Source organism: Hemitrygon akajei, chromosome 8 (assembly GCF_048418815.1).
Source record: "Hemitrygon akajei chromosome 8, sHemAka1.3, whole genome shotgun sequence".
Classification (NCBI taxonomy): Eukaryota; Metazoa; Chordata; class Chondrichthyes; order Myliobatiformes; family Dasyatidae; genus Hemitrygon; species Hemitrygon akajei.
In genome coordinates this window covers 79,529,397-79,544,477 of record NC_133131.1, presented here as the reverse complement: position 1 = coordinate 79,544,477, position 15,081 = coordinate 79,529,397, and the positions used below count along the sequence as shown (strand labels likewise).

General features: G+C 41.0%; 1 protein-coding gene across 1 annotated transcript; it reads left to right on the top strand.

Moving 5' to 3' along the window:
- The first annotated feature begins 11,894 nt into the window (after nt 1-11,894).
- LOC140732526 (interleukin-6-like) lies at nt 11,895-13,399 on the top strand. Its single transcript, XM_073055295.1, has 6 exons — nt 11,895-12,019; nt 12,126-12,217; nt 12,313-12,461; nt 12,584-12,697; nt 12,981-13,127; nt 13,226-13,399. The coding sequence occupies exons 1-6, from the start codon at nt 11,895-11,897 to the stop codon at nt 13,397-13,399; spliced, it is 801 nt and encodes a 266-aa protein (XP_072911396.1).
- The last annotated feature ends 1,682 nt before the right edge of the window (nt 13,400-15,081 follow it).

Here is a 15,081-nt window from a genome sequence, read left to right as displayed (position 1 = left end):
CTGTGTGCAGTTTTGGGCCCCCCATCTTAGTAAGGATGTGCTGATGTTGGAGAGTGTTCAGACAAGATTCACAAGGATGATTCCTGGAATGCAGGGGCTAACATGAGCTTTTGTCAGCTCTTGCACTGTATTCATCAGAGTATAGAAGAATGAGAGGGGACCTCAGAAACATTTCGAATGTTGAAAGGGTTGGACAGAGTAGATGTGGAAAGGCTGTTTTCCCTTGGTGGGCGAGTCCAGGACAAGAGGTCACAGTCTTAGGATTAGAGGGTACCATTTAAAACAGAAATGAGAATTTTTTTTTTAGCCAGAGGGTCGTGGATTTATGGAATTTATTGCCACATACATCTGGAGGCCCAATCATTGAGGGTTTTTGAGGAGATTGACAGGTATCTAATTAGTCAGGGTATCAAGGGATAGGTTGCAATATGTACATTTAATGTCAGAGAAATGTATACAATATACATCCTGAGCAAACATGAGAAAATCTGCACATGCTGGAAATAAGAGCAACACACACAAAATGCTGGTGGAACACAGCAGGCCAGGCAGCATCTATAAGGAGAAGCACTGTCGATGTTTCGGGCCGTGACCCTTCATCAGGACTAACTGAAAGGAAAGATAGTAAGAGATTTGAAAATAGGAGGGGGAGGGGGAAATGCGAAATGATAGGAGAAGACCGGATGGGGTGGGATGAAGCCAAGAGCTGGAAAAGTGATTGACAAAAGGGATACAGAGCTGGAGAAGGAAAGGAACATGGGACGGGAGAACTAGGGAGAAAGAGGGAGGGGAGCACCAGAGGGAGATGGAGAACAGGCAGAGTGATGGGCAGAGAGAGAGAAAAACAACTATGTCAGGGATGGGGTAAGAAGGGGAGGAGGGGCATTAACAGAAGTTAGAGGTCAATGTTCATGCTATCAAGTTGGAGGCTACCCAGCCGGTATACAAGGTGTTGTTCCTTCAACCTGAGTGTGGCTTCATCTTGACAGTAGAGGCAGCCTTGGATAGGGTTTTTACCCCTCTCTGCCCATCACTGCCTGTTCTCCATCTCCTTCTGCTGCTCCCCCTCCCCCTTTCTTTCTCCCTAGGCCTCCCGTCCCATGATCCTTTCCCTTCTCCAGCTCTGTATCCCTTTAGCCAATCACCTTTTCAGCTCTTAGCTTCATCCCAACCCCTCTGGTCTTCTCCTATCATTTCACATTCCCTCCCCCCCCCACTTTTCAAATCTCTTAGTATCTCTCCTTTGAGTTAGTCCTGATGAAAGGTCTCGGCCCGAAACATCGATAGTTATTCTCCTACAGATGCTGCCTGGCCTGCTCTGTTCCAATTACATCCTGAAATTCTTTTTCTACAAACATCCACAAAATCAGAGTGCTCCAAAGGAATGATAGTTAAACGTTAGAACGCCAAACTTCCGCCCCCCCCCAGCTTCCCTCCCCCTCCCACTCACAAGCAAATCTTCTGGAATTTTCAAAGAAAACAATCCAGAATTTAGAGAATGGAGTGAAAAACAAAAAGTTCAGTTACCAGCAGTTCTGTGGGTGAAAATGCCTTGTTAATGAAAGATCAGAGGACAATATCCAGGCATGTTCAAACTGACAGGAAGGTGACAGTAATTCAAATAACCACGTGTTAAAACAGTGGTTTGCAGAAGAGCATCTCTGAATGCACAACATGTCAGTGGACGGGTGATAGCAGCAAAAGATTACAAACATACATGGAGTGGCCACTTTATTAGTTATCTCCTGTACATACATATATCACATCACTCCTCAGTCTCCAATGCTTTGGAAAAAAACAAGCCAAGTTTGTGGAACTTCTTCCAGGTAATGCCCTCTAAACTAGCCAAGTTAATTTTGAATCCATAGATCCACAGGTCCCTCATGCCATAATCTTCTGAACCAAATTACTGAGGTACCTTGTTCAACACTTTACTGAAGTCTGTCTAAAGAATATTTTCACTGACCTGTCTGCATCAATCATCTTTGTTAAATCCTAAAAAAAAAATCAAGTTTTAAGACCTGACCTCCCCCACACAATGCCATGTTGGCCATTTTTAATAAGTCTATGCTCTTCCAGATATATAGTTCTTATCCTTAAAAATCTTTGGTGATAATTTCCTTATCAATAGAGGGATCAGAAGTGGAGAGAATGAACAATTTCAAGTTCCCGGGTGTCAATATCTCTGAGGACCTAACCTACATGCAACAGATTGATGCAGCTATAAAGACTGCAAAACAGTGACTATATTTCATTAGGATTATGAGGAGATTAGGTTTGTCAAACAAAACATACAGCAACTTCTGCAAATGTACCGTGGAGAGCATTCTGACTGGCTGATTGAAATAAGTTACAGAAACTTGTAAAAGTAGTCAGCACTACCATGGGTATCAGCCTCTGTCTTATCCAAGACATCTTTAAGGAACGATGCCTTAGGAAGCCAGCATCCATCATTAAGGACCCCCAACACCCAGGACATACCCTCTTCACATTGTTACCATCAGGAAGGATGTACAGAAGCCTGTTAGCACACACTCAGTGATTCAGGAACAGCTTCGTCCTCTCTGCCACCCAATTGCTAAATGGACATTAAACCCACGAACAATGCCTCACTACTTTTTATTTCTGATTATTTGCACTACTAACTATTTTATATATAAAGGTATATATATATTTAATGCAACTCAGTTTTTTCTCTATATTTATCATGTATTTCATTGTACTGCTGTTGTAAAGTTAACTAATTTTACCACAAATGCTAGTGATATTAAATCTGATTCCAATTCAATGATGTAAGGTGTCTCAATCAGTAATTTCACCATTTATCTATATTGCCCTTCTTAAACAAAGAAACAGTAATCTCTAGTCCTCTGGGACCTCCTCTGTGGCTAATGAGGATACAAATGTTTCTGCCAAGGCCCTAGTTATCTCCTCTTCCACCTCTCTACAACTTAGGATAAATCCCTTCAGGCACTGGGGACTTCATCTAACTTGATGTTTTGGGATAGCTCTACACCTCATCCTCAATCCCCAAATATATCAGACCACTTCTTGACCTTGCCTCCTCTACATCATTAGAGAATACTGATGTGAAGTATTCATTTAGTACCTTGCCCACTTTCTCTGGTTCTGAGAATAAATTCCCTCTTTTGTGCTCGAGTAGACGTAACCTCTAATTACTCTTTGCTTTTTAATGAATGATACAAGATGGCTGGGAATTCTTTAATCCTATCAACCAGAAATATTTCAAGCCCCTTATATCCCTCTGCTACCCTAATGATCATTTCTCCTGCTTCCTTGACATTTGTCAAAGGCCCAACTGATGTTACAATTCTAAACATTACATACACTTTTACTTTTGGACTAAATTTTCAACATCTCTTGTCATCCAGGTTTTCTGAGATTTGCCATCTTTGTCTTTCTATGAAATATAAATACATAAAAAAATTAAAATAATAAAATTAGTAATTATTAATGATTACAGATAACTTTTACTCTGTCACAGCATCTGCAGCTCAGACTGAGGGGAAGCTTCTTGAGTTGCAGACATTTGCTACAAATGGAGTCACTTGGAGAATGATCTCAATAATCTCCCACATGCCACAGCACCAACACATCTCTTGTTCTACTATAGATAAATATATATACTTATGTAATTGGATTAGGTGATCAAATTATTTGTCTCATTCTATTTACTGCATTATTTAAATTAAAACCATGAGACTTGGAGCAGAATTAGGCCATTCAGCCCATTGAGTCTACTGTTATTTGATCATGGCCAATCCATTTCTCCCTCAACTTCATTCTCCAGCCTTCTCTCCATAACCTTTAATGCCCTGACTTATGAAGGATCTGTCAACCTGTCTTAAATACACTGGATGACCTGGCCTCCACAGCTGCCTGTGGCAACAAATTTCACAGATTCATAATTCCCTAGCTATGTCACATGGGGACATGGAGACTGGACCCAAATGCAGGACACAGGCACTGAAGTACTAGGGGCAGGACAGGAACAACTACAGGATAGAACAAGATGGAGAGACCATGGCATGCAAAGGTGATCCTGGGGTTCAGAGAGTTCATGGCAACAGCAGGACCATGGCTAGGCTAAAGGGTGGGTCTATGGGACAAGGAATGCTGAGAGGATAGCCCCCAGGCAGGCCACATAACTTCTGGGCAGGGCCCAGCCTCCCAGGCAGAAACACAGGGGCCTGGGCAGGATGCAGGGCACAACCCATCAGATAAGAGGGGTAGGAAAGGGTCAGAGTCCTGCCAGGCAACTGCAGTCCAGCCTGCTTACCCAACAGAGGCAAGGGATCAGAAAGGAGCTCTGTCCAGGGTGACTACAAGAACAGACTTACAGAACTAGATGATTAACAGTGGGTACTCCAAGCCAGGCAAACATTACAAGACAACCCCCAACTAGACTCAGTTCCAGAGCCCCTTATATACACCTTCCAGCTGATAGGTCTCAGGTGCACCTCCTTAAGCCAAGATGATCCTATTTGGGCTTAAGGGTGAAAGGAAGGATGGCTACAAGACCCAGAGTCTGGAGTCAGCGGACCCGATCAAGACCCGGAATGCGGGCTACGGACCGGACCATAACAAGCTAAAGAAATTCCTCCTTTATCTTCATTGTAAATGAACATTCCTCTATTCTGAAGTTGTGCCTCTGGTCCCAGATCCCAACCCCCTCACGATTGTAAACATCTCCACATCTACTCTATCACTTTCAACACTCAATAGGTTTCTCTGAGATACCTCCTCATTCTTCTAAATTCCGGTGAGTACAAACCCAGAGTCATCAGATTGTCTTATATGATAAGCTTCTTTGAACTCTTTGCAATGTCAGCACAACCTCTTTTAGAAAAGGGGCCCAAATCTGCTCACAATAGTCCCAGTGAGAACTCATCAGTATCTTATAAAGCCTCAGCATTACTTCCTTGTTTTTGTATTCTAGTCGTCTCAAAATGAATGCTACATTACATTCGCCTTCCTCGTCACCGACTCAACCTATAAGTTAACCTTTAGGGAATAGTCTGTGCTTTTATTCCTTTCACCAAAGTGCATGACCATAAACTTCCCGACACTGTATTCTATCTTCTTTGTCCATTCACCTCATCTGTCTGTCCTTCTGCAGCCTTCCTGCTTTCTCAAAACAACTGCCCTTCCACCTATCTTCATATCATCTGCAAACATGGCCACTGAGCCATCAACTCCATCATCCAAATCAACAACATAACAATGTAAAAAGAAGTGTTTGAACACCGACCCCTGCTGAACACCAATAGTCACTGGCAGCAAAACAGAAAAGCCTTCCTCTATTTCCACTCTTTGCCTTCTCCCAATGCTTTATCCATGCTGGTATCTCAAAGTCAAAAAACATTTATTATCAAAGAATGTATAAATTATTCCTGCAATACACTGGGCTCCTATCTTGTTATGCAGCCTCATGTGTGGTACCTTGTCAAAGGCCTTTTCAGAATCCAAGTACACAACACCACCGATTCTCCTTTCTCTATGCTCCTTGTTATTTCTTCAAAGAACTCCCACACATCTGTCAGACAAGACTTTCCTTTAAGGGAACCATGCTGAATTTGACCTACTTTATCACGTGCCTCCAAGTATCCTAAAACCTCATCATTAACTACCGACTCCACCATCTTCCCAACGACTGAGGTCAGGCTAACTGGCCTATAATTTCCTAGCATCTCCCTCCCTTCTTGGAGAGTGAAGAGGCATTTGCAATTTTCCAATCCTCTGGAACAATCCTAGAATCTAGTGTTTCTGTAAAGATAATTACCAATGCCTCGACAATCTCTTCAGCAAACTTTCAGAACTCTTGGTTGTAGTCCATCAGGACCAGATGAATTCTCTACCTTCAGAGCTTTAAGCCATGTCATCTGAGTAACCCTTGAAAACCGCAATTTAACCCTAACTTATTTACAGGACAATTTATACTGACTAATTAATCTACATGGTGTATTTTAAATTGTGGGAGGGAATTGGAGCACCTAGGGAAAACTCACACATTACAGAGGATGAACGTACAGAGACTCCTTAAAGAGAATACCGAATTGAACGCTGAACTCTGATGCCTGAACTGTAATAATGACACGCTGACTGCTGTCCTGCCATGGTGCCGGTGGTAGGTTAGTAATTGGCACACACCATTACAGCTCAGTGTGCCACTCAGAATTTCACTCTATATAATGATAGCAAATAAACACAAAGAACATCATTTATTATTTTACCATCATTAAAATGTAGAGAAAGTCATTCAGATTACAGACTGAGTTTTTCTATAAATAAGAACAAAAAGGAAAACTTTATACCTCATTTGCATTTGTTAGGGAGTATTCTGGACTTAACGTTAATATAGCAGATATTAATTCAAACAAGAACCAGTCTTCAGTTATTGACGTAAAATGTAAATTGCAAACAGTAAATTGATGATAAAAGCACAGGCTAGACTCCAGACTAAGAGGTGTGGATATCAAAATGTGATTCTCACATGTGCATCCGCCAGTCATTAAGACTACGATGTGTGTTCGTTGGCCTACATCAAACCAGACTACATGGCTCAATGATTAGCAGCTTTGTGACTTGATCAGCAGCCGGTGAACTCAGCTGATGGCATCACTTAGTTTATCAAACATGGTGATAGGTACAGATGCAATCAATAGATAATGTGTTGTGTACTCAGAGAATCAGCTCACACAAACACTATCCTTGGGCATCTGGCTCCCTGTCTTTAGAAGATTTTGGAATATATATGTCAATTAGTTTGTGCCAGCATTCAGATGTGTCTCCCTCTGTAGAGGTGAAATTCAATGGAAGCATTGTCAACCTAAAATACTGAAGTAAGCAATGTCATTGTAACTCTTGAAATTGTATTGTATGATCTACTGATTTTAAAGGAAATTTTGAGTTTAAGATAATCTATTACGAGTGTGTCCAGAAGAATGTCTGCCTGTTGTGATGGATAAAGACTTCTACATGTATCACCAGCTTCAGTATCTCTCTGGTCACTTAGATCACAACAGCTTCAACTGCACAGAGCACTTAGTTTTTGCCCTGATGTGGAAGAACAGATTTGTTCTCCAGTTTTGTTTTCCGAATGAGATTGTCACTTTGTTGCCTCTGAGTTATTGCAGGTGGTTATGAACAATATGAGGATATTGCAATTTGGAATGCAGATTGATGCCAAAATCGTTCTAAGCTAGCACTTTAAAATGAAGAGAAGTGGAAGGTGAGCCCATTAATCTCGGCCCTGAAATAAAGAAAATTTTGAAAATCTGTCGTGTATAACCGGAATATTTCAAAATTTCAAAAATCTAACCCAAGTTCAATACCTATTTCTATACTAATTGTACCATTTTGAAGGTTATTTTTTCACAGTAATCAACAGAAACAGATGCAATGTACCCCAGACTTGTAAGAGAATAAAAGTAGGAAAAACCAAAGAATGGCCATTCAACCCTTAGGTCCTTCAGTAATGTTCAATTTGATCATAGCTGGCCATCCACTTCAGTTCTTGATCTCTGAAGCTTCAGAAGATCTACCTCCTTCCTGATATTTTTAATGATTTAGCTTCCCTTGCTTTCTGCACTAGAGAATGCCGTAGGTTCACTAGCCTCTGGTTGAAGTATCTTATGATTTCAGTTCTAAATGACACACCTTGCATTCATTTCATTATGTTTGAATTTTATTGGTTTACATCAGAGCCACTCTCATTCTTCCAAACTCTGTTGAATATAAGCCTAACTGATCAATTCTATACTGTCAGTCATGCCATCCTAGGAATCAGTGTGGTAACAATTGTGGGACTTTCCATTGCCAAAAACATCCTTCTTCTGATTCAAGTCTGAAACTCCAATGGAGACTTGTCTAGGTCCTATGCAATTGCAGTAAACCATCCTCATTCCTGTCCTTGAGTCTTGTCACCATGAAGGGAAACAAATCACTTTCATTGTTAAATCCTTGCTGCAATTGGTGTATAAGGACAACCAGGCCTCAGTGCACCTCGACCTTCCACTCTCTATCACCATGCAGATAATATACCTTTTTGTTTTTGGGACAGAAGTGGATAATGTGACACTTGTAGGCATAGACGAAGTAATAAATATAGCACATAGAACAGTGCATAGTATGGCCTTTCAGTCCATGAATTTGTGCTGATCTTTTAACCAACTTCAGGATCAATCAAACCTTTCCTTCCCACATACCCTCCATTTTTCTTTCATCCATTGCCTATCTAATAACCACTAATGGCCCAAATATATTTACCTTTACCATCACCCCTGGCAATCCACCCTCTGTGTATAATAACCTACCCCTAACGTCCTCCCTACACTTCTTCCAATCACCCTAAAATTATGCCCTCCCACATTAGCAATTGCCTCGATGGGAAAAAGATGTGGACTGTCCTCTCTATCTAAGCCTATAATCATCTTATCAAATCACCTTTGATCCTCCTCTGCTCCAATGGGAAAATCCCAAGTTGCTCAATCTTTTTACATAAGACATGCTTTCTCATCCAGAAAGCACCCTGGGAGGTCTTCTCTCCGCATTCTCTAAACTTTCACATCCTTTTTATAATGAAGCAACCGGAACTGAGCACAATACACCATCTGGTCTAACCAGAGTTTTATAGAACTGCATCACTACTTTGTGGCTTTTGAACACAATGCCTTGACTTGCAACTAGCACACTCTACATCTCCTTAACCACCCTATCACATTGCAAGACAACTTGAGGCATCTATGGACTTGGACCCCTGGAGCCCACTGTTCCTCCACACTTTTAATAAACTTACCATTAGCCTTGTACTCTGCCTAATAGTTTGACTTTCCTACATGCATCATTTTACACTTTTCTAGATTGAACTCCGTCCACCACTTCTCAGTCCAGCTCTGCATCCTGTCAACATCCCATTGTAATTTATGACAAACTTCTACACTATCGACAACTTCATGTCATCTACAAACTTATGAATCCACCCGTTCAGTTCCTTATGTGAGTTGTTAATAAAAATAACAAAGTGCAAGGGTTCCGGAACAGATCCCTGTGGACCAGCACTAGTCCTGGACCTCTAGGCAGAATGCACTCCATCTACCACAACCCTCTGCCCTCAGTGAGCAAGACATATCCGAATTCATGCAGCCATGTTTCCTGGATCCCATGCCTCCTGACTTTCTGAATGAATCTGCAATGGGGAACCTAGTCTAATCTCTGTAGTGTATTGAGAAAACTACTGAAAATTATTTTGAAGAAGTTAATAATAATTATGAAGTATTAAAGTTAATATAGAGGGATGCAGATCAGTTCAAGTCTGCATAAATATTGTTAATTGGATTGATTCACCAACTTGATGTTTACAAAAGGTTACATGGAAGATTAGAAGGAGAAAATCACACGAAATTTGCTCACTTTTAATAAGAATCTGGAGAACCGGAGGTCAATGAGCTTAAAGCCATTGAAATCCAATCTAAATAGAGGATACAAGAAGGGATCTGGAGAGAGTGCAGGAAGATAATAATAAGTCAAAGATAGGCCTTGATCTTAAAGATAACATTTGATTACGCACACAAACAGGCTCTTCATTGAGTCTAGTTACTTCAATAGCAGAACAGCAGCAAGAGGCAAATGGTCCACAACTATTATTTCTTATATTTTGAGTATAAAATCAATGAGGTATTGATGGAGGAAATGGGGAAAACAGACTTTTTAATAAGTCAAAATGAAGGGACTTAATATTAAAATAAATGGTAGAAAATCTAGAGGGAGATCTTTATCCTGAGAATGTGAAGACATGGAAATCATTAGCTTATAATGGGTGTGCACGTATAAAGCCTGTAAGGCTATAATTGTGTTAGACGCCACAATTTGACGATTTGCTCTTTTTCATCCTTTATGGATAATCTGCTCAATAGATTCCTTCTGTGATTCTTATTAAACATACACAAACATGTTAGAAACATAGGAAATGTTATGACAATAATGTAATCATATTAGACAAAATTCCAGCATAGTAATGAAACTACTGCATGCTTTAATATAGTTGATACTTTAAAATATTATAATTTACATCATTAAACAAGTCTTTATAACCATATACAGTGCCTTGAAAATGTATTCAGTGCCCAATCCTTTGTTCACATAAAACAAGATTACAACCAGGGATTTCGATCAATTTAACTGAGAATTTTTATTTGTGAATCACATGCTCCTTTTTTCACAGTAGAATCCAAAAAGCAGGGAAATTTGTAAAGCATGAAAAACTAAACATTCAAAAACTCAAATGTCAGCAGTTCAAAAGTATTCATCCCCATTTACTCAGTACTTAGCTGAACCACCTCTATAGGTTTTGCAGCAAGTAGTCTTTTTGGCATAAGTCTCAGAGTTTTACAGAATGAGATGGAGCAAGATGTCCGGATTCCTCCTTGCAAAATTGCTCAGGCTGTGCCAGGTTAGTTGGGGAGCGGCAGTGGACAGCAATCCTAGAGTCTTGCCAGAGACGCTCTATCAATTAGAGGTTAGCAGTCTGACTGGACCACTCAAGGACATCAATTTTCTTCACTTGAAGCCATTCCATGATTGCTCTAGCATTGTGCTTTGGGTCATTGCAAGCTGAAACACAAACTTTCTCCCCAGATTAAGCTTTCTGGTAGAAGCTAACAGGATTTTTATCCAGGATCTCACTGGTCATCGATCCTGACCAGATCTCAAGTTCCTGCTGCTGAAAAGCATTCCCATAGTATGATGCTTCCAACACACTTTATGCTAGAGATGGTGTTACCTGGCTCCTGTGCATTATTAGATTTACACTACACATACCACTTTCCATTGAGGTTAAAAAGTTCCATTCTAGTCTCATACAATTATAAGACCTTCTTCCACATTTTGGCTGTATATTGCAAACTCTTTATGGGCAAGGATAAGCCTTTTATTCAGTGGGGTGTGTTACATAAATCTAATACTGTGCATCAGCCAGGTAACACCATCCCTATTGTAAAGTATGGTGAAGATAACATCGTGCTATGGGAATGCTTTTCAGCAATAACACCTGGAAATCTGGTCAGGATTGATGGGAACATGAAAGCTGCTAAATATTGAGAGATCCTGCATAAAAATCGGCCGGCATCTGCCAGAAAACAAAAACTGGGGAGAATGTTTGTCTTTCAGCAGGACAATGATCGGAAGCACACTGCCAGAGCAACCATGGAGTGGCTTCAATTGAGGAAAACAGATGTTCCTGAGTGGCCCAGTTCAGTATTGATCATGATCCAATTGAATATCTCTGGCAAGACCTCAAGATTGCTGATCACAGCCACTCCCCAACTAACCTGGCACAGTTTGAGCAAACCTATAAGGAGGAAATGTTGTGCAAAGATAACAGAGACTTATCCAAAAAGACTACTGCCTGTAAAAGCTGTGACAGGTGGTTCAGCAAAGGGGGATGAATATTTTCAAACTACTGACATTTCAGTTTTCAAAATTTTACTTTTTTATGCTTTACAACTTTCCCTGTTTTTTGGACTTTATTGTGAAAAAGGAGGATGTGATTCTCAAATAAGAATTGTCAATTAATCAAAATCCCTGATTGTAATATTGATTAATGTGAACGATGAGCTGGGGGCTGAATACTTTTTCATTGAACTGTACAGCACGAGCAGGAAGTTTGAACCAAGACTCATTGTTTGTTTTAAATTCAAACCATAAACATGTAATCGATAATAATCAATTAGATTCCGATTCCTGGTCCTTCATACTAGAACATTATTTTTGTTGGGTGTAGTGATTTTGCAGTGACACTTTTCTGTCTATAAGAGTGATCAGTTCTCAAAATTTAATTAAAGGGTCTCGTAATATTGCGGGCTCCATTCGCGGTTATGGAAGGTGAACGATTGGTATCGTCACTTGGCATTTCCACGTTTGACCATCACGCCGATCAACCACGATTATCCCGATCGTTCACGTCAGAAGGAAGAGAACTGGAGTGGAAATCATCTTCAACGTAGAGGAAGGACAGCCACATGGGAAGGAAGAATCCAACAGTGACTAATAGGTGCTGTAACACAAACATTGCGAAAAAAACATTAGTAACTGGATTTTCCCCAAAGGTGCCGATTAATAAATAGTGGGGAGAATGGAGCTTGCGGAGTTAAAGATCGAACACCTTTGTACGAGGAGGACAACATGGGACTTGCTGAAAGTCAGTGAATAAAGCTTCCGGTTATCAATTCAACACATTTCGGAGCGGTTGCAGGAAGCGGGAATTCTTATTCCGTTCTGTCTCTTTCCCTGCAGGTTTTTACCTTCTACTCCTGGTGCTCTGTGGAAGAGTCGCCACTTTCCCGCTGACGGAGCGGACCGCTGCAGCCGCCCCGGGCTGCGCAACCTGCGACTCCCTGGCGCTGCAGATCCAGAGCTCAGCGGCCGAGCTCCGGGATGCTCAGGTGAGTGAATACGAGGAGGTGAGGGGGTGGCGCCCCGCAGACTTTGCCCTGGTCTTCACTTTGCAGTTCACTTATTCTCTGTCTGATCTCTCTCCACCCCTCCCGTCCCCCCTCTCCCGCAGCTGTGTGAGTATTTCTCCTTCTGTGACGGGGACCAGGGATCGCTGCTCACCCACGACTTCAACCTGCCGCAGATCCGATCTCAGGACCGATGTACAAAGATCAGTTTCCATAAGGTGAGTGAAGCCCGAAGGAGCAGCCGTTTCCTTGTAAAGTAGGGCATTTCAGTCTATAGAAAAGTGTACCTCTAGGGAAAACAAAAAGGAGTAGGCATTTCGCTCGTAGTTTACGATAGTCAGGTTCCAACAAAGCAGGGTTTAAACCAATTTGCACAACCCGGCAAAATTGTCAGTTTTCCAAAGGAGAATTCTCGAATTCATATAAATTTAGCTGCAAGTCGTCAAAACTGAAGAGCCCGAGCCAGGTTTATTTCTTACTTGTAGTATTTTTCCTGTTTAGGAAACGTGCCTGAAAGCGATTGCAAAAGGCCTCCATAAATACAACCCTTTCTTATTGCTGGCGGAAACATCCATCGTGCGTTCAAGTGAACAAATAATATGGATGCGGTCCAGTACCCAACGCCTCACGGAACTGATAATGCACCAGGTAAGAGTAAACGAAGCGGCGCGATTACGGCTGCGGCAAACCCATTTGAAACTATGGAGACTCAAGTCACAAGCCCTGCTGTCCTCTTTATATTTCAGTTAAATGTCGAGTTTGGCATCAGTACCGTGAGCGAGAGCGAGATGGAATCATCTGCGTTAGGCTTAGTGTCAACAACAGAGTGGAACAGACAAGTGAATGCGCATGTCATCCTGCGAGACTTTGTCCGGTTCATGGAGAAATCAGCCCGAGCTCTTCGCTTTATGAGTCCGTGAAAGTGGGCTCACCGCTGGAATTGGCAGAACTACTTTTTATATATACCACGATCTATTTATTTATTTATTTATTTATTTATCTATCTATTTATTTCCCAGTGATTATTAACTAGGTGGAGTGACAGAAACAAAAGAGCGATAACATTACGGAATTGGTTGGACATGCAAGCCCAACCTCTCTCCGTGATTTCTGCTCCACACCAGGATTTTTTAAAATTATCCTGTTAGTATTTGGAGTGCACGTTTTGTTCGCGACTGATAAAAAAGCTTGCTGCTACCGACACACATATGCCACACGGAGAGTGGTCAGAGCAAAGTCAGCTTGGGAGTTTGCAATTTTTTTCAGTTCCATTAACCGTGCAACGTGTAAAATATGGTTAAACAGAGGCAGTAACCGCCTTAAAGTATGAACGTTCTAGTTCAGCATTTGGTCGTACAATTGTAAAAGTTACAGAGGTTAATCTGTAAAAGAAATGACATCGTAAACTTAAGAAGTTGTATGTTAGCTATTGCTGGCAAAATGTTATTTACAGTGTTTAATTTTATTTATATTTATTTTGACTAATTCAACTTTTAGAAATATTTAAAAACTATTGCATTTATTTATTGATATTTATAACGTAGACCATGAGATTATCGTCTTTATTTTTGAAGTATCAGAACCTTTGATTTGGATATATTTAATAAAATATAAATATGAAGAGATTTCAAGTTAAGTTTCATTCTGGCTGTTATTATTTTGAAAGATATGTACAGACAGCAAATGTTTCCAGAGATACAGTGAATTTGCTAGAATTTGCAAAAGTAACGCGGAGTGCTTTCTGTGAATCAGGAAGTGATCCCCACAGTACTTCTGTACCACGGAGAGCGTTCTAACTGGCATCGCCAACCGGTAATGCGGGGGATGGGGGATTGGTGCTGCAGAGAGTTGTAAACTTAGTCAGCTTCATCCTGGGCACCAGCCTCCGATGTATCCAGGACATCTTCAAAGAGCAATGCCTGAAAAAGTTGGCCCCATCACCCCAGGACATGCCCTGCTGTCGTTGCTACCATCGGAGAGGAGATACAGGAGCCCGAACGCGCACACTCAATGATTCAGGAATAGCTCTTCACCTCTGCCATCTGACTTCTGACTGGAAATAGAACCCATGAACACTATCTCACCACTGTTTTTAATTTTATTTCTGCACTGCTTATTTAATTTAACAATTTAATATATTTACTCCCTGTAATTCACAGTTTATTTTCTCTATTATTATGCATTTCATTGTACTGCTGATGCAAGGACAATAAATTTCACAGGATATGTTGCTGATATTAAATCTGATTCTGAAATGTTATGTTCACAAGCCACTGGATGGTGTGTGATCAGAGATCATATATACACCCAGAGGCCACTTTATTAGGTGCCTCCTGTAACGACAACATGCAGTGAGTGGCTGTTCTGTGGGTGAAAACGCCTTGTTAATGAGAGAGGTCAGAGGGGAATCGTCAGACTTGTTCAAACTGACAGGAAGGTGTCAGTAACTCCAGTGACCATGCATCACAACAGTGGTGTACAGAACAGCAGCCCTGAATGTACAACACATCAAACCTAGAAATGGACGGGCTACAGCAGCAGAAGACAATGAACGTACCTTATTAGTGGTCACTTTATTAGGCACAGGAGGCAGCTAACAAAA

Bases quoted from the DNA above. Each gene is read 5' to 3' on its own strand.
- LOC140732526 (XM_073055295.1), top strand. From the start codon at position 11,895: ATGGAAGGTGAACGATTGGTATCGTCACTTGGCATTTCCACGTTTGAC. The intron at 12,020-12,125 runs GTAGAGGAAGGA...TTTTCCCCAAAG, and splicing joins GAGTGGAAATCATCTTCAAC to GTGCCGATTAATAAATAGTG. The intron at 12,218-12,312 runs GTCAGTGAATAA...CTTTCCCTGCAG, and splicing joins CAACATGGGACTTGCTGAAA to GTTTTTACCTTCTACTCCTG.